This window comes from Lissotriton vulgaris, chromosome 5 (genome assembly GCF_964263255.1).
Source record: "Lissotriton vulgaris chromosome 5, aLisVul1.2, whole genome shotgun sequence".
NCBI classification, from domain to species: Eukaryota; Metazoa; Chordata; class Amphibia; order Caudata; family Salamandridae; genus Lissotriton; species Lissotriton vulgaris.
Genome location: NC_141693.1, coordinates 301,293,189 through 301,312,098, shown reverse-complemented (window position 1 = coordinate 301,312,098; position 18,910 = coordinate 301,293,189). Strand labels below are relative to the sequence as shown.

Here is an 18,910-nt window from a genome sequence, read left to right as displayed (position 1 = left end):
CCCAAGCGGGTGCCACCACCGGCATGGAACCTAAACGTGGTCCTGACGGAACTCATGAAGGAGCCCTTCGAGCCGCTTCACAAGGCCTCCTTGAAGATGCTAACTATGAAAACTGCTTTCCTGGTTGCTATTACGTCCTTACGCAGAGTGAGCGAGCTGCAAGCGCTAACGCTACAAGAGCCCTACTTACAAATACACAATGACAGGGTGGTGATGAGGACCGACCCACACTTCATGCCGAAGGTGGCGTCCAAGTTCCACATGAACCAGTCCATACAGATACCAAGTTTTTTCCAAAAACCAACCACTAGCGCAGAGCGAGCTCTGCACACCCTGGACGCCAGAAGGGCGGTCATGCATTACATTGAAAGGACAAAAGGACACAGGAAAACGAAACAGTTCTTTGTGTCGTTCGCCAACAGTTACATGGGCAAGGCAGTGACTAAGACCACTATTGCACGATGGATCGCGCAAACAATCCAACTCTGCCACAAAAGGGCAGGAGAAGAACTGGCAGAGGGGGCACGCGCCCACCCCACTAGAAAAAAGGGGGCTACAATAGCCTTCCTGGCCAATACACCCATACAAGACATATGCCTGGCGGCAACATGGGCTTCGGTGCACACATTCACGAAGCACTATTGCGTGGATGTTCAGATGAACAAAGAAGCACAAGTCGGACAAAGGGTGCTTCAGCATATATTCAGAAACCAGAGCTCATCTTTCACCCAGCCGCCACGGATATGAGAAACCGCTACGAAATCTATGCACAGCATAGTGAATCCAGAAAGATTCACGCTGCAAAACGAATAGTTTCTTACCTGTCGGTGTAGTTTTGCAGCTTGAAGATCTTTCTGGATTCACTAGCGAACCCACCCACCTCCGCCAGAAAGATGAGGCTGGAGAGAGAAGAGGTGGTCGAAAAAAGGAAAAAAAAAAAGGAAAATAGGAGGAGAAGTAAGAGAATATAGGGACAAGTGGTAAAGAAATTATCACCTGAATAGAACATTGCCATTGCTTCGGAAAAGAAAGAAACACGGAAAAAAGAATCCGAAGATGGCGCCCAAGAGTGGGAGCTTCCGCAGGAAGCATGCCGACGTCACCGGAAATGCACCCGAGGAGGTGTGACGCAGACGCCCACAAGGGCTACAAAAAAAAAAAAAAAAAGAAAAGACTACGAATCCGGACCCAACCACAAGACCGTGGAACAGCATAGTGAATCCAGAAAGATCTTCAAGCTGCAAAACTACACCGACGGGTAAGAAACTATTTGTTACAAAACAGACAACACTTATCTCTATTCAGAGTACCAGTGATTCAAGCCTTTATGGAATGGCTAAAAAGAGTATAACCACAAGAGCTCCACCTGCACCAGTATGGAATTTGAACGTAGTCCTTACAAGGCTAATGGGACCACCTTTTGAACCAATGCACAGGTGTTAACTACAATTTCTCTCAAGGAAGGTTGCTTTTCTTATTGCAATCATTTCCTTGAGGAGAGTAAGTGAACTCCAGGCACGAACCATACAAGAGCTTTTCTTTCAACTTCACAAACACTAAGTAGTTCTACGAAAAATTCCTACTTTCTTCCTAAAGTTGTTTCAGCTTTTCGCATCAATCAATCTGTTGAGTTACCTGTGTTCTTTCCTCAACCTGAATCTGTAGTAGAATGAGCTCTACACACACTTGATGTTAGAAGAGCTCTACTATATTATGTAGAAAGAACAAAAGATTTTCGTAAAACAAAGCAGCTCTTTGTTACTTTTTCTCCACCACACAAAAGCAATCCCATTTCTAAATCAGGTGTTGCAAGAAGGATTGTTAAATGTATACAAACATGTTATTAAAAAAGGCAAAAGAACATTGCCAATACCGCCTAGAGCACATTCCCCCCGCAAAATAGGGACTACTATGGCCTTCTTAGGGAATATTACGTTAGCTGATATCTGTAAGGCAGCAACATGGTCTACACTGCACACATTTACCAAACACTATTGTGTAGATGTGTTAGCGAGGCAACAAGTGAATGTAGGCCATGCAGTACTTAAAACACTTTAAAACAACTGCAACAGCTATAGGTTAGCCACCGCTTTGGGAGAATACTTCTGTATGGTCTATGCAAAGCATTTGATCTACAGCTCACATGCCACAAATGGAAAATGTTAAGTTTGAGGCATATGAGCTGCAGATACTACACTCCGCATTATATCGCCACCTGGTGTTGGGCTCGGATGATTGCATGTTGTTGTCTTCTTGGAAGAAGTCTTTGTAGTCACGGGATAGGTGACTCCTCCCTTGGACAACAGTGCGCATGGGCATCGGCTCCATCCTTAGATTGTTTTTTTCCGCCACTGGGTTCGGATTAACTTTTTCCGCTCCCGCTAGAAATAGACTTTTCAAGCACTTCGAAGCGCAAAAAACTTCCCAAAACTCTCCAAACTAACTTCAATACTGACTAATATCGTTTCGAATCCATCAGCTCAATTCCGGTCGTCGACGCGGACCGTTGGGCCTATCCACGCCGTGAGGCCTACACCTCATGGAAAGGATGCCATTCAAGAGATGCCCCGGTTGTGGAGCAAAGTTTCCACGCAGTGACCAACACGAGCTCTGCAACCTGTGCTTATCGCCAGAACATGACGAATCCAGCTGTACAGCCTGCGCGTCCTTTCGATCCAAGAAAACCATCAGAGATTGTAGGGCCTGTCGACAGAACATGCAGAGATCAGCTCCGGAACCGGTGGATATCTTCGAGGAGGTTCCGCTCGTTCCCGATGAAGATTCTGATCTCCAGATCGTATCAGAGGCAGACGACTCGGATGACTCCATTCCATCGGGTCAGCGTGTGAGTACTACTGCCCCTGCACCACACACACAACACCCAGATCGAAGGCAAAGGTCAACACTCCGCCTCCGGGGCCCAGTCGCGACCGAAAAAAACACTTTGAAAGCCCCGCCATCGAACCCGGCTCTGAAGAAAGTAACTAAGCCTTCCGGTAACTCGGTACCGAGCAAACCGCATGTGCCGATCCCACCAGCTCCCTCAGCACCGAAACCGAAAGAAGTCTTGGCTCCGAAACAGTCGACTTGTGAAGACAAGGGTACGAAGCTAGCGTCCGACGCCTCGAAGCCGACGAGACCAGCTTCCACTCCGAAGACACCGTCTTCGGTGCCGAAACCTACAAGGCCTGATTCCAATGCGTCCAAGACCTCAAAACAGCCTACGACACTGAAAACAACACCTTCGGCGTCAAACTATTCCAAAGGACACTGTAGCAACTCCTAAGGCTAAAGACAAACAACAACCTCGTCCGTTACCGAAAAAATCGGCGCCGACAAATGTTCCACAAGGAGAAGACCTTTTCCAGCCAGATCCTCTGCAAAAGAAGATCTACATTGACCCAAAAACAGGTCAGGTGTCCACTACACCTCACAAGAAAAGGAAGGCAGATGAAACATCCACACCTGTGGTTCCTGCCAAGAAGAAGGACTCTGCCACATCCCCTATGCACCCTTCTTCACCTATACTTCCTTCTCCTTCATCTCTTGCTCCACTTAACACTTCACCTCAGATGTCTCCTTCACATTCTCCTCTCATCACCACACTCACCTCAAAATGATGATGAGTATAGTTTAGGAGGAGGGATACACATATGAGCCTTTCCCATACCCTACAGGTGACAGTCTGGGAGTACCCAAACCCACAGGATATACCAGATATTCCTGACCCACAGTCATATCCATCAAAACCTTTTCCCCCAGAAGATAACATTGGCTTTGGGCACCTATTGAACAGAGCTGCCATTTACCATGGGGTCACTAAGCATTCTGGTGAGTCAGAGGAAGACTTTCTCTTAGATACATTTGAACAATCACAGAGATCTGTCCAAATTCTTCCTATGATAAAAGGGGTCATCAAACATGCGCCTGAAATGTTTATAGATCCAAGAATTGAAGAAAAATATAGGCCTGCACCTGCAGATCCAACCTACATTAAAAGACAACTACCATTAGACTCACTAGTTGTGTCAAATGCTAGGAAGAGAGCAAACTCACAAACTTCAGGTGAGGCACCCCCACCTGACAAACAATCCAAGGTCATAGATGCATCAGGCAAAAGAATAGCTGCGCAAGCTACCAACATATGGCGCATAGCTAATACACAAGCCCTCCTTTCACGTTATGATAGGGCTCATTATGATCAGTTACAGAAACTGCTAGAACATCTAGCTGACCAATATAAGGCACAGGCAACTGACCTCATACAGGAAGGCAAGCTTATTTCTAATGCCTCAATCAAGTGCGCACTAGATGTAGCGAATACTGCATCTAGAGCTGTAAATACCTGTGTCGTACTTCGAAGACATGCGTGGCTTCGCATTTCAGGATTTAAACAGGAAGTGCAAACTACCATTTTAAATCAGCCATTTAATCAAAACCAATTGTTTGGTCCAGAAGTAGACACAGCACTTGAGAAGATGAAAAAGGATACAGACACTGCCAAATCTATGGGAGTTTTACAGTCCACACAAACTAGAGGTTCCTTTCGTCGCACCTTCTATAAAGGGGGCTCCAAACAAATTGATGCAGATAACACAACATCCTTCAAATCTAACACACAAACATCCTCTAGCAAGGGATATTTTAGAGGAGGATATAGAGGTAACCACAATAAAGGAAGAGGTTGGGGTAACAACAGTAATCAAACCTCTTCCACCTCAAAACCGTGACTTCCCTCTGCTCCCCCAACAGCATTCCACTCCTGTGGGGGGCAGATTAACGCAATTCCTGCCTGTCTGGAACTCCATCACAACAGACAGGTGTGTACGACAGATTATCCAGTACGGTTATTGGCTTGAACTTGCAGCAACCCCTCCACACATACCACTCAGGCATCGTCCAATGTCTACAGAACACCTTCCTCTGCTCAAACAAGAAGTTTTGTCACTTCTACAAAAGGACGCAATACAAATAGTTCCTATACAAGAACAAGGAACAGGGGTTTACTCGCTGTACTTTCTAATTCCCAAGAAGGATGGGATACTAAGACCAATTCTCCAGATCATTTTCATATGATCACTTTACAACAAGTGCTCCCACTGCTGCAACAAAGCGATTTCCTTACAACACTAGACCTAAAGGACGCCTACTTCCACATTCCTATACATCCTGCGCACAGGAAGTATCTAAGGTTTGTACTAGAAGGACAACATTATCAGTTCAAAGTCCCTCCATTCGGAGTGACAACGGCACCACGAGTATTCACAAAGTGCCTAGCAGTAGTAGCAGCACATCTCAGAAGACAACAAATACATGTCTTCCCTTATCTAGACGATTTGCTCATAAAAGCCAAGTCATTCAATCGGTGTGTCCAACACACACATCAGACAATTCAAACGTTGCACGACTTAAAGTTCACCATCAACTACACCAAGTCACACCTGCAACCCTCTCACATACATCAGTATCTAGGGGCTACAATAAATACGTCTACAGCTCTAGCGTATCGCAGTCCAGCAAGGATAGTCACAGCCATTCAAGCCTTAGTCACAGTCTTTCAACAGCAACAACCTCTGCAAGCCAGAGTGTTCATGAGACTAATAGGCATGATGGCATCTTCATAGTACCATATGCAAGACTGCAGACACGTCCATTACAGGAATGCCTAGCACAGCAGTGGATTTTGGAAAAGGTGATGGACAGAGTTTCTGAATGATGCAGAATACTCCTACCCAGTCAAGAGATCAGGGCTTGGTCCATCACCGTTTTTTAGCTCACTGCACCATCCCAGCTCAGAACCTGGCTACATGCAAATTAGTCTGTTCCTGTCCCAGTGCATGATGGGAACAGGGCAAACCAAACTACCAAGCCAATTCTTATACTGGGAAGGAGACACGCTTCCGAGGACCGGTTTCTGGCATTTCAGCCGTCGTCGGCCCGGCTTGCTTGAATCCTGATGGTGCAATGAGCAAGGGACTCACGTCTGAGTATACCCTCCCACACTTAGTGTGGACAATATCGATTTTGGAAAAGGTGATGGACAGAGTTTCTGAATGATGCAGAATACTCCTACCCAGTCAAGAGATCAGGGCTTGATCCATCACCGTTTTTTAGCTCACTGCACCTTCCCAGCTCAGAACATGGCTACATGCAAATTAGTCTGTTCCTGTCCCAGTGCATGATGGGAACAGGGCAAACCAAACTACCAAGCCAATTCTGGTCTGGTATGGCTATCCTCCTTCCTGAGGGACCGCACCCAGGCTGTTCGCCTGGGTGAGTTTTCTGCGGACTTCCAGAAAGTTCAGTGCGGGGTCCCCCAAGGTTCCTCCCTCTCACCCCTCTTGTTCAACCTTTATATTGCCCCTCTTATTTTTTCACTACAACAAATGGACGTCAGCATATACAATTATGCTGACGACCTCCAACTTGTTTTTAACCTGTCTTCTTCCCCTACCTCCATCTCAAACTTCCAGTCTATTATGATTTTTATCCAGGACTGGATGAACTACAACCACCTGAAATTTAACCCGGATAAGACCGAGCTGGTGTTAACAGGTGGTTGCTCCAGTCCCTGGTCCTCACTCTTCTGGCCCCCTTCCCTAGGTTCCCCCCCCGGTTCCCTCTTCCTCAGTTAAAACCCTAGGCATCAAACTCAATTCTCAGCTCACTCTTCACTCCCAGGTCAGCTCCGTGGTATCCTCCTCCTTCCTGTCACTCCGCACCATCCGCAAGGTATCTCACTTCTTTACCTTCGAGGCCTTGAAACTGATCATTTTGGCAATGGTCATCTCCCGCCTGGATTATGGCAACGCCCTATATGCAGGGATTCCTGCATATAGTTTACGGCGGTTGCAATTAATCCAGAACCAGGCGGCACGATTAGTGTTCAATCTCCCGAAATCTCACCATGTAACTCCCCTTCTAAAATCTCTACATTGGCTTCCTGTCCGTGAACGCGTCCAGTTTAAACTTGCCTCCATCACCTTTCAAGCTCGACTGGGCGCGACTCCGGCCTTTATAACATCTGAAATAGTTTCCTATGTCCCAACCAGAGAATTGCGCTCCTCTTCGCAATTCCTGCTATCAGCCCCCCGTTTCCGGAGAAAGAAATAGGGAGGATCAAAGTTTGCCACTCTTGCCCCACTTCTGTGGAACTCCCTTCCTCTTGAGCGCAGATCTACAACTCTGTACCCTCAATTTCGGAAGAAACTTAAAGCCCACCTATTTGCCAAATGTTTTTAACTAAACCACTTGATGTTCCCCCTTCCTCTCCTGTTCCCCTACTCCTACCTTGGAGATCTGTCTATTGCAGCGCCATGAAACCGCTGGTGAAAGTGCGCTATACAAATATTTTAAACTCAAACTCAACTCATTCTTATACTGGGAAGGAGACAAGCTTCCGGGGACCGGTTTCTGGAATGTCTAGCACAGCAGTGGAGCCAGGCTCAAGGTCAACTAACAGACTTGGTGTTGGTAGACAGCTGCACACATCGCTCTCTGCAGTGGTGGAACACCAAAAACTTGACAAAACCAATCTGTAGAGTTACCTGTGTTTTTCCAAGACCCAAACTCTGTGGCAGAAAGAGCTCTACACACATTAGATGTTAAAAGAGCTCTTCTCTACTATATAGATAGGACTAAATCTTTTTCGAAAAATAAAACAACTATTTGTGTCTTTTTCTCCACCTCATAAAGGCAACCCCATCTCTAAAGGTGGCATTGCAAGGTGGATTGTAAAATGTATACAAATATGCTATCAAAAAGCAAAACATACATTAACAGTTCCTCCTAGAGCGCACTCAACACGCAAACTAGGAGCCTCTATGACTTTCTTAGGATACATCCCCCTAGAGGACATATGCAAAGCAGCAACATGGTCTACAACACACACCTTCACTAAACACTACTGTGTTGAAGTGGAAGCCAAGAAGCAAGCTGCAGTAGGCCAAGCTATCCTTAAAACTCTCTTTCAATCTACTGCAATAGATACAGGTGACCACTGCTAGGGAAGATACTGCTGCACAATCGATGCTACAACAAGGCCGACGCTGTCATCGCACCCCACCTGCGGGACATCATCAACACCTCCTTCGACACCGCTATCTTCCCGGAGAGCTGGAAGCACGCCGAACTCAGCGCCCTACTCAAGAAGCCATCAGCCGACCTCAAGAACTACCGCCCCATCTCGCTGCTCCCGTTTCCTGCAAAAGTCATCGAGAAGACCGTCAACAAGCAGCTGGCCGCCTTCCTCGAGACGAACGGATCCCTCGACCCCTCGCAGTCTGGCTTCCGGGCAAACCACAGCACCGAGACCGCCCTGATCGCAGCCACCGATGACATCCGTGCCCTGCTCTACAACGGAGAAACAGCGGCCCTCATCCTCCTAGACCTCTCCGCGGCCTTCGACACTGTCTGCCACCGTACCCTAGTACAGCGCCTCAGCAACGTCAGAATCCAGGAGAAGGCACTGGAGTGGATCATCTCCTTCCTCGCAGGGAGAACACAGAGTCTGCCTCCCTCCGTTCAGATCGGAAGCCACCGAAGTCATCTGCGGCGTCCCTCAAGGCTCCTCGCTCAGTCCAACCCTCTTCAACGTCTACATGGGCCCCCTCGCAGACATCGTATGCCAGCACAACCTCAACATCATCTCCTACGCCGACGACACCCAGCTGATCCTCTCCCTCACCAACGACCCCGCCACCGCCAGAGACAACCTACACGAAGGGATGAAAGAGGTAGCCGAATGGATGAAGAACAGCCGCCTGAAACTGAACTCGGACAAGACGGAAGTCCTCATCCTGGGATCCACACCCTCCGCCTGGGACGACTCCTGGAGGCCTCCCGCCCTGGGCAGCGCACCCCAACCTACAGACCACGCACGCAACCTGGGCTTCATCCTGGACTCCTCCCTCTCCATGACCAGACAAGTCAACGCCGTCACCGCGTCGTGCTTCAACATCCTGCGCATGCTACGTAAGATCTTCCGGTGGATCCCCACCGAGACCAGGAAGACGGTCACCCAGGCCCTCGTCACCAGCCGTCTGGACTACGGCAACTCCCTCTACGCCGGAACCACCGCCAAGCTCCAGAAGAGACTTCAGCGGATCCAGAACGCCTCAGCACGTCTCATCCTGGACATCCCCCGGCGCAGCCACATCTCCGGACACCTGACACCTGAGACCTGCACTGGCTCCCGGTCAACAAGAGAATCACCTTCCGACTCCTCACCCACGCACACAAAGCCCTACACAACCAAGGCCCGGGATACCTCAACAGCCGCCTCAACTTCTACGCTCCCAAACGCCAGCTTCGATCGACCGGCCACGCCCTCGCCCTCCCGACCCACCTCCGCCGGACCCAGGACCACCTCGCCTTCAGGAAGCAACTCAAGACCTGACTGTTCGAGCAGTAGCGGACCCCCCCTCCCTAGCGCCTTGAGACCCTTTGGGTGTGTAGTGCGCTATTTAAATGCCAGGGCCGTTTCTAGGTGTTTTTCCACCCTAGGCGAGAATTGAAAAATGCTGCCCCTCCCTTTTACTACCATCACTCTCTACACCCCCACGCCATCCAGGCTAGAAGAATCAATTAACAGGTGAGGCTTGCGAGTACCAAGGAACATCACTCCAGTTATGTTATGTTATACTTGGTTTTGTATAGCGCACGGCTACTCGAAGAGTGTCCCGGCGCTTTGATTTGCACACCTATCTCATAACATAACAAGAAAAGAACAGATAAAAAACAGAGAATCCAGTGAAAAAAGCCCAAGGAAAAAGCTAAGAAGTAAAAAGCCAGGTTTTGAGCCCCTTCCTAAAGGCCAGCAAGTTTGAAGTACTGCGCAAGGCCACTGGCAACGTATTCCACAGCTGGGGCACCAGCAATCTAAAAGAACGGCCTCCTATGCGTGCCCTCTTAACACGAGGAACTGCCGCGAGGAATAAGGATCCTGACCTCAAGGGCCTGGCTGGATGGTAAAAAGCCAGCCTTTTTTGAAGGTATTTCGCTCCGGAGGCATGCAGAGCTTTATGCGCCAAAGTCAAGGTCTTGAAAATTATCCGCTTCCGGACGGGAAGCCAGTGCAGTGCCTGCAGGAGGCCCGAGGCTCTGGCACGGCGAGATAGTCCAAAAATAGCCCGTGCTGCCGAGTTCTGGACCACCTGTAGCCGTTGAAGCAGATATTCTGGCAGGCCGAGATAAAGAATGTTCGAGTAATCAATTCTCGAACCAATTATCGCCTGCCCTGTGATCTTCCTGTGCTCCTCCGATAGTAAAGGGAGAAACTTACGCAACATCCGGAGCAGACCAAAGCAGGTGCCGGTGAGGCCGATTATCTGTGAGCGCAGTGTTAGGCCGTTGTCAATCTTAATCCCTAGGTTTTTAGCCACCTGGGACGAACTTGCTGGTGGAAACATGTTCTCTGGCCACCACACCTTCCAGTCCGGATCTGAGCTGCACCCAAAGAACAGGACCTCGGATTTATCTGAGTTGCACTTGAGGCTGTTATGTTGGAACCACTGAAATACAGCCTCAAGGCAACCCCGGATCCTCTCTCCGTCGAAGTCCGCACCCCTCTCACAGGTGAAGAGGAGCTGGGTGTCATCAGCGTAGGAAACGATCTGAGCCCCGAAGGACTCCGCCAGAGCCGCCAGAGGGGTCATGAAGATGTTAAATAGAGTTGGGCTCAATACTGAGCCCTGAGGGACTCCGACACCCAGTGGCGACATCTCGGAGGAGCAAGCAGAGGCCCAGACCGTTTGTCGACGGCCCGCCAGGAACGAACGAAACCAATTGAGCACCGTCCCCCTGAGGCCGATCTCAGAAAGCCTTGCGAGGAGACCCTCGTGGGGGACGGTGTCGAAGGCCGCCGACAGATCTAACATCACCAGCATCGCCCTGCCACCTGAATCCAGCACTTCCTTAATCGCCTCCGAAACTTCCAGGAGGGCTGTTTCGGTGCTAAGATTGGTGCGGAATCCCGATTGAGTGGGGTGCAGTAGATCATGGGACTCCAGATAATCGGCGAGCACCTTATGCACATGTTTTTCAATGATCTTAGCGAAAGCGGGCAAAAGCGAGATAGGCCTGTAATTCGCCAGCACCTCCGCGTCCAGACCGGGCTTTTTGAGCAGGGGAATGATCATCGCCTGCTTCCATGACTGGGGAACCACACCCTGTACAAGAGAGCAGTTCAGCAGGGGGTTCACATATGGATTAATGACTGCTGCCATTTTCGCCATAAACTTGGCGGGGCAGGCATCCCGAGGAGAACCTGATTTTAGACAGGCCATCAGATCCAACGAAAAGGCCATAGAGAGAGGAGGAAAGACTGCCAAAGCCGGACCTGCCCTGGACAGGATGGCCGAGGCATTCTCCGCCCGGCAGGGCACCTCAGGCTCCTGCACAGGGAAGGAGTCCTGGATCAGTCGGATCTTAGAAGTAAAAAAGTCAGCAATCGCGCAGACCCAAGGCTCAAGGGGGGGAGTCTGAGTCGACGCAGCGCGTGAAGTCGTAAACTCCCGCACAATGGCAAAAAGCTCCTTACAGGAATTAAAGGCAGCTTCGATTCTATGCATGCTGATAAGCAGTTTACGCAGCCCAGATATAGTGTACCGAATTCCCCCACCATAACTGGAATGCACTTTCTTTTATTGAATGGGCAATCATTGAACTACAAATACAGGGCCCTTGAACTTGGATGCGTGTTCGTGCAGGGCACAGATGTGTGTTTGTTTTAAGGTGAATTTATTGTGACTTTTAAGCTGGGGACCAGGTTGGAGTCTGGCGGGAGGCTCAATCACTTAGGGGCGGATTTACAATTACTGGCGCATCCCTGCATATCGGCAGGGATGCGCCAGTAATTGTGCGCCGCAGCTCCGCCACCATTGATGCGCCGCATTTACAATGCGGCGCACCATGGGGCAAAAACGGCTCAGATGCGTCACGCATCTGTGCCGTAAAAGCGGCGCATTGCTGGAGTTGTGTCGCAAGCAGAGACATACTTACCCAAAAAGTGGATCTGTCTATAATCATTCAAGGACCACCAATATTGTTAAAACAATGGGGCACCTGGTGCTGTTACATATATGTCTAAATTTGGAGTATTTGCAAAACATGTCCTAATGAAAATGACAAAACCATAATTTAGAATGAAGAATTGTTATGCCATATCCCCAGTAAAGTCCAGCTAATAAGACTGCACCTGGCTATTACCTTAGTGCTTGTGGACGATCAGTTTGTCTGCTTGAATGAAAGTACTGTCCTATGATCATAAGATGATGACTGTGTGCCCTGCTGCTAAGTCTCCAAACGATAAAGCTCAAGGATGTGAGTCTGCAACAAACGTAAAAGCAAAAGTGAAACAGAATCTAGCCTAGAGCCTTACAAAGAAAAACTAGGCAATAACAAAAGTGAGCTCTCACCAACTATTACCTTTCTAAGACTTATTGGGAATCCTAAATATGAAACACGTTATCCCGCTGGCTGGTTTAAAAAAGAGGGTAATTCCTTGATGAAGCCCACTGCAAAATGTATTACCTATTTCTCATAGAAACGGTTCTTCCTTTTTCGAGCCTGTAACTCCAGACATAAGCAAACTGAGGTCATGAGATTATTATATATATCTAAACTTTTCAGAGACACCATACGTATGCAAATGCAATACAGCTGGATCAATTGCTATAACGTTTCCTATTGTGTAGTCTACACATATGAAGATATCTAGAAATGACACTCTATATGTGGCAGCCGTTAAAATGTAATAAAGATACCTACTCAATGTTATGCACAAAAGCAAGAGGTACTCATAGTACGGCCCGCGGGGCCAGCAGCGGCCCGGCAAGCCTTCCGTGGCAGCCCGCGGACCATGAGACATAGTACCCGTGTTTACAAAGACTCTCTGCAAACACTCTGCTGCTCTATGGGGGCCCGGCAATTTATTCCAGCGAAGCCAGAGTGGAGCTGCAGGGGCGCCAAGGGGGTGTGAAATACAGCAATGCCCCATTCACATGCAAATGGTCTTTTTGAAGCCCTGTGAAATGCTCAGGTGGGGCTGTGTGTCTGTGCGCACTGGGGAAGCTGTCTCAGCCCGGGTGACACAGGCAGGGTGGGGTGACAGAGGGAGGTAGAGGGACAGAGACAGCGGGAGGGAAATGGAGACAGAGAAAGGGAGACAGACAGAGGGTGGAGGGCGATAGAGGGATGAGGGTGACAGAGGGATGAGGGTGACGGAGTGCAGGAGGCACAGTGAGGGAAGGGGAGTGAGGGAAGGGAGTGAGGGAAGGGGAATGAGGGAGGGAGTGAGGAAAGGGGAGTGAGTGAGGGAGTGAGGGAAGGGGAGTGAGGGAGTGAGGGAAGGGGAATGAGGGAAGGGAAGGAAATGAGGGAAGGGAATGAGGTAAGGGAGTGCGGGAAGAGGGGTGAGGGAAGGGGAGGGAGGGAGGGAAGGGGAATGAGGGAGGGAAGGGGGAGTGAGGGAAGAGGAATGAGGGAGGGAGGGAGGGAGGGGAGGGGGTAGGGTAGGTAGGGGTAGGGTAGCCTAAAGGCCCATAGGAATGAATGGGGAGTTATGCCTTATTTGTGATTAGCAATTTGCTAATCGCTAATAAGGATGCGATTTCAAGGGTGCCAGGGGTGTCCAAAGGACACCCTTTAGCACCCCTGAAATGTAATCTACATTGGTGTTGCGCACACAAATGTCTAAAGGACATGTGTGTGTGTAACATGCAACTTAGAAAAATGCATTTAAATGCATTTTTCTAAGTTTTCGCTATTTACCACTGGGTTTGACCTTGCGGTAAATAGCGGCCAGAAATAGCGAACTAGCAAATAAAAAATGGTTAATGAATTGCATTTAAGGAATCTCAAATAGAGATTCCTTAAATGCAATTCCTCGCAAATATGCGATTTCGCAATTACCGATTTTTGCATTTGGGATGATGAATCCCAAATGCAAAAATTGCGCTCGCAAAGGGACAGATTCGCAGAATCTGGCCCTTTGCGAGCCGATTTTTCTTTCATGAATCTACCTGCTAGTTCTTACCTGTGTCTCGAATGTAACGAATCTCTTAAGAAATCAACAGACACGTCGATGTCTGCGCTGTTCATGAGAAAACTTCATGTTTTGCCTATAGCTAAATACGTTTTGTCCTTTAGATATATTCATTTTCAAAGGTTCGAAAGGCATCTTGGTTTGTTTATATCATGAACAACTTATTAACAGACACTGTACAAAAAACACAACTCTATTAAATAAAAGGCACACAAACGAACGTGCAGAGTTTTGGTGTCTGCATCCTGTGTCGCCCCTTTTAAAGTCTTCGTCAACTAAATTATGCTTTTCAGAAGCGCTTCCTCTAACAAGCATGGCTACATGCGTGGCTTGTTACAAATGAACCAGCCTGGGTCAGCACAAACTCATGTTTTTGCCACCCTCCCCCTTTTGCCGCCCTAGGCGGCTGCCTAGTCCTGCCTAATGGTAGAAACGGCCCTCATAAATGCTGTGATTGATTGAAGGATAAGTGTAGTATCTGCAGCTCATATGCCTCGAACGGAAAATGCTACTTACCAGTATGCATCTGTTCTTGGCATGTAGAGCTGCAGATCACTACACGCCCTCCCACCTCCCCGGGACTTGTATCTGTTCCAGTTTTATCTTACTTAGATGCACACGCATGGACATCTTTTTTCTTTACTTCTACTAACTCCATCATTTCACATCATGTCGAAAAACAATCTAAGGATGGAGCCGATGCCCATGCGCACTATTGTCCAAGGGAGGAGTCTCCTATCTCGTGACTACAAAGACTTCTTCCAAGAAGACAGCAACATGCAATCATCCGAGACCAACACCAGGTGGCGATCTAATGCTAAGTGTAGTGATCTGCAGCTCTACATGCCAAGAACAGATGCATACTGGTAAGAAGCATTTTCCTTACCCAGTAAGCATTTGTTCTTGGCATGTAGAGCTGTAGATTCACATGTACCTATTGTAGTTATTTCTTACCCTACATACATATGCATGGACATCTCTATTCTACCTTTGCTAACTCCATTCTCACCCTCTGTGGGAAAACAATCTAACAATGGAGTTGATGCCCATGCGCACTATCATCGAAAGGATGAGTCCCCTACCTCGTGACTGGAAAGACTTCTTCGAAGAAAAACAAATTGCAAACATCGGGACCCAACTCTAGATGGCAGAAGTATGCAAAGCATGTGAATCTACCTCTCTGCATGGCAAGAACAGACGCTTACTGGGTAATTAACATTTTCCTTACTCTCACCTTGATACATATATATGGGGTGCACTTGTAATAAATGGTTAAGCCAAGTTAATGATGTTCCCTGGACTGTGGTGAAGGTTGAGATGCTCTAGTAACTTGACTGATTTTTGATTTACATTGTTTCTCCTATAAATGAACTTTCTTTGTTTTCAGGAATACTCCACAGCCATAGACTTGTGGTCAGTGGGCTGTATCTTTGGTGAACTGCTTACGCAGAAGCCACTGTTCCCTGGGAAGTCAGAAATTGACCAAATTAATAAAATCTTCAAGGTGAGCTAATCCGGTACCTTGACCCAAGAAAACTGCAGCAAAAGCGCATGAAATTATTTTCTATATTCTACTCCAATGCTTTCTTGTTTGTGAAATACCTGCAATTGTTCTTGTTACAAAAGTTGCCATCTAAATGAGCACTAATGATTTCCTCTTCTATTGTTGACCAACATTACTTGCCTATGTCCTCTGCCTCTCTATTCCCTTATTTTGAAGACTGTTGGCTTCTTACTAGCCAAACTTGATTTGATCTACTAAATATAATTTTTATTTTATGTTGCCGTGAACTGTTGTTCTATTAGTTTGATATCTTTTCTCTGCTGCCTTGTTGTCTTTACTGATTTGTTATAGATTTTTGACTACCGCAACTCAGGGGCTGGAGGAGGACCCCATGCTTCCCTTAGGAATTTTCCATTTTGTCATGTATACTGTGATACTTATCTACAATAAGAAATACTCTAGGTATATAAGAAAATACATCGAATCTATCTAACCGTCAGTGTGAAGAATTCCATTTCAAACTTCAACTGCCTTTACCAAAGTAGCCCCCAGGGATTGGATAGCTATTCTGTGGTTTTATTTCTTTAAGCATTTGATGCCTCCTTGTACTGCGCGTTTGAGATGTTGGTAATGACAGTTTTTCTAATCCTTGATTTGGCACTTGAAAGTTACATTCTAATTGTGTTACAAACAGGGGATAGATTTCTTCACTTAGTGGGTTTTTCTCCAGTATTAGATCTTTCATAGTTACATGCTTGAATTATTCTTCATCATCGAGCTGGGAGTCTCCTGTTGTTTCAGAAAGCACTATTATGCTAAATATAGCTGGCAAAACATTCACTTTACTGTCCTGATAACATCATTTGAAAAGCATTACACTTTAACCAACCTGGTTGCAGCACCCCACAAAGGTTCATAATTTAGAATTTCTGCTGCACGTGTGTAGGGAGTCTCCGTGAACTCCGTTCAGTCCACTTCAAGAAAAGCAGAACATATTCCACTCTTTCATTATTCAACCAGATTTTACGACTTCTGAAAATTTCTGTCATTGTTTCTGAACTCTTATAGAATATTATGACAGATGAACCTCAGAAAGGTGTCTTGAGACCTAGGGGTATATGTGCAATGATGAGACTTCATCCTGAGGGTCCCCACAAAGAGTGTATTTACTGCTTACATCCATCCTGTAAAGCAACAGACTGCAAGATCTGCCAAACTTTTTTCTCAAAGACTGAAGGATACAGACGAAATGTTGCTTATCTGCCTTTAAAAGATCACGGGCAATGGGAATAGAGTAAAGGTAACTCAGTGATGTTTAAGAAAGTACAGAAAAGAGACTACCCAGAAAGCCATTTATTGAAACATCGCTCTAAAACATCTACAAGAAGCCTAGAAAGAAAGTTTTAAAGACATTTGGAAGGGAAGCTCTCAAGCGACCAATGTCCATCTTAAGAGGTGTCATCAACAGCGTAAGAAAGCTGATATATCAAGTGCGCAGACCAAGATCAAAGCCTCTAGTGCCATTAAGAAAGGTACCTAACTTACTTACTAAAACAATGGCGGTGCTATCATAGACAATGAAGAAACTGTTGACGAAGCTACCATCAACTAAGTCAAAGTTGCTTATGACAACTACTACATGATCGACCTGCGTCCGCCACAGCAACAACTTTTTTAACATTGATGTACTAGTAAAGTGAATTCTACATTCTAAATAAACTTTTGCTATGTGTTTGCCTTTCTAAATCCTTTATGCTTTTGTTTGGCTATTTCTGTAGGACTTGGGTACCCCGAGTGAGAAGATTTGGCCAGGCTATAACGAGCTGCCTGCTATCAAGAAGATGACCTTCACAGAGTATCCCTACAACAACCTTCGCAAACGGTTTGGAGCATTGCTGTCAGACCAAGGATTTGATCTCATGAACAAGTAAGAAACTGATGGGCATTCTACATTTCATCTCAGGAAGTTGTGGTCCTGCTCTATGGATTAAATTAGACCTATACTGTCCTTGTCCTGCTTCAGGAATTCTAATGTGCAACCACATTAGAGATTATGGACCAACCACTTCATATTTGATTTTAATTTAGATGTTGTTTCTCTCAGTTTCAACTTTCACTGATCTTTTACACTCTCTAGGTTCCTGACTTACTGTCCAGCAAGACGAATCACTGCAGAGGATGGCATAAAGCATGAGTACTTCAAAGAGTCTCCCAAGCCAATTGAGCCATCCATGTTTCCCACGTGGCCTGCAAAGAGTGAACAGCAGCGGGTGAAGCGTGGAACAAGCCCTCGGCCTCCAGAGGGCGGGCTTGGCTACAGTCAATTGGTAAGGTCAAGAATTTAGAAGATTGTTTGCCCGATTTCAACACAGAGCTAAATTGTTGAGTTGGAGAAAGATTAAGAGAAATATCCTTCTCTGCAAAAAATAAAGACCAGCTATTATTCGAAATAGCCAGTACTATGTTGGAGCAAGTAATGTACCTATGTTACTGGAGCATTAAATTCTCATTCCATTATATTCTCTACCATGATCTCTGTTACGGATTGTAATATTAAAGATTAGTGAATAATAGCTGGACATTATTGTTAGTGAATCATTTTGCCTTTTATTACATTGCATACTTTTGATTTTCAGAAGTGCTGCCGAAAGAGGTATAATGTTTAAAAGATGTTCCTTAGTGGATTCTTTTTTACATTCCTGGAGTGTGGGTTTCCCAATTTTCAAGAGATGCTCCAGCCAGGATATTTATTTAGGGTTGTTGCGTGTGGCACATGCCGCATTTACACCATTTTTGGTAGTTGTGGAGATAATTTTGTGAATGTCGTTGTCTTGTCTTTCCATGGTTTCTCAATCTGTGGATTTCTCTACTTCCTAAGAAAAATAACTGCTGCTGCCAGTCGATAAACTATTGCGCTAGCAAGTATGTCATGCTAACCTGTGCCTTCCTATTTCTCGTGGTCCAGCATGACTTGTCTGAACAGCAAGGATATGTCATGCCCTTGAATGCATCAATCGTTTCTTCTGATGGAATTTCCATTGCCTATTTAAATACTTTATTGTGCTTAGAAATTTGTGTTGCTGAGAGAATGTTCGAGGCATGTGATCTGTTGATCCTGCCATCTAGTGTTGGGTCCGTATGTTTGCACGTTGTTTTTCTTCGAATAAGTCTTTCCAGTCACAAGGTAAGGTGACTCCTCCTTTCGGTGATAGTGCGCATGGGCATCAACTCCATTGTTATGTTATGTTTAAATAGCTTATAAAGCGCACGTACACCAGACGGTTTCATTTTGTTTTTTTCTGACATCGAGTCCGGACGTGTTTTCCTGCACTCCCTCAGGTTCCCCTCGGTGCTCAGTTCAT

General features: G+C 46.6%; 1 protein-coding gene across 27 annotated transcripts in view; it reads left to right on the top strand.

Annotated features, from left to right (window-relative positions):
- Positions 1–18,910, top strand: part of LOC147710773 (cyclin-dependent kinase 11B-like) — a 431,002-nt gene that overhangs the window by 346,378 nt on the left and 65,714 nt on the right. For all 27 annotated transcript variants that reach the window (XM_086921509.1, XM_086921517.1, XM_086921516.1 and 24 more), the window contains 3 exons: positions 15,432–15,548; positions 17,327–17,475; positions 17,686–17,875. In XM_086921509.1, coding sequence (XP_086777635.1) covers positions 15,432–15,548; positions 17,327–17,475; positions 17,686–17,875 — 456 coding nt within the window. The remainder of the gene's footprint in view (positions 1–15,431; positions 15,549–17,326; positions 17,476–17,685; positions 17,876–18,910) is intronic.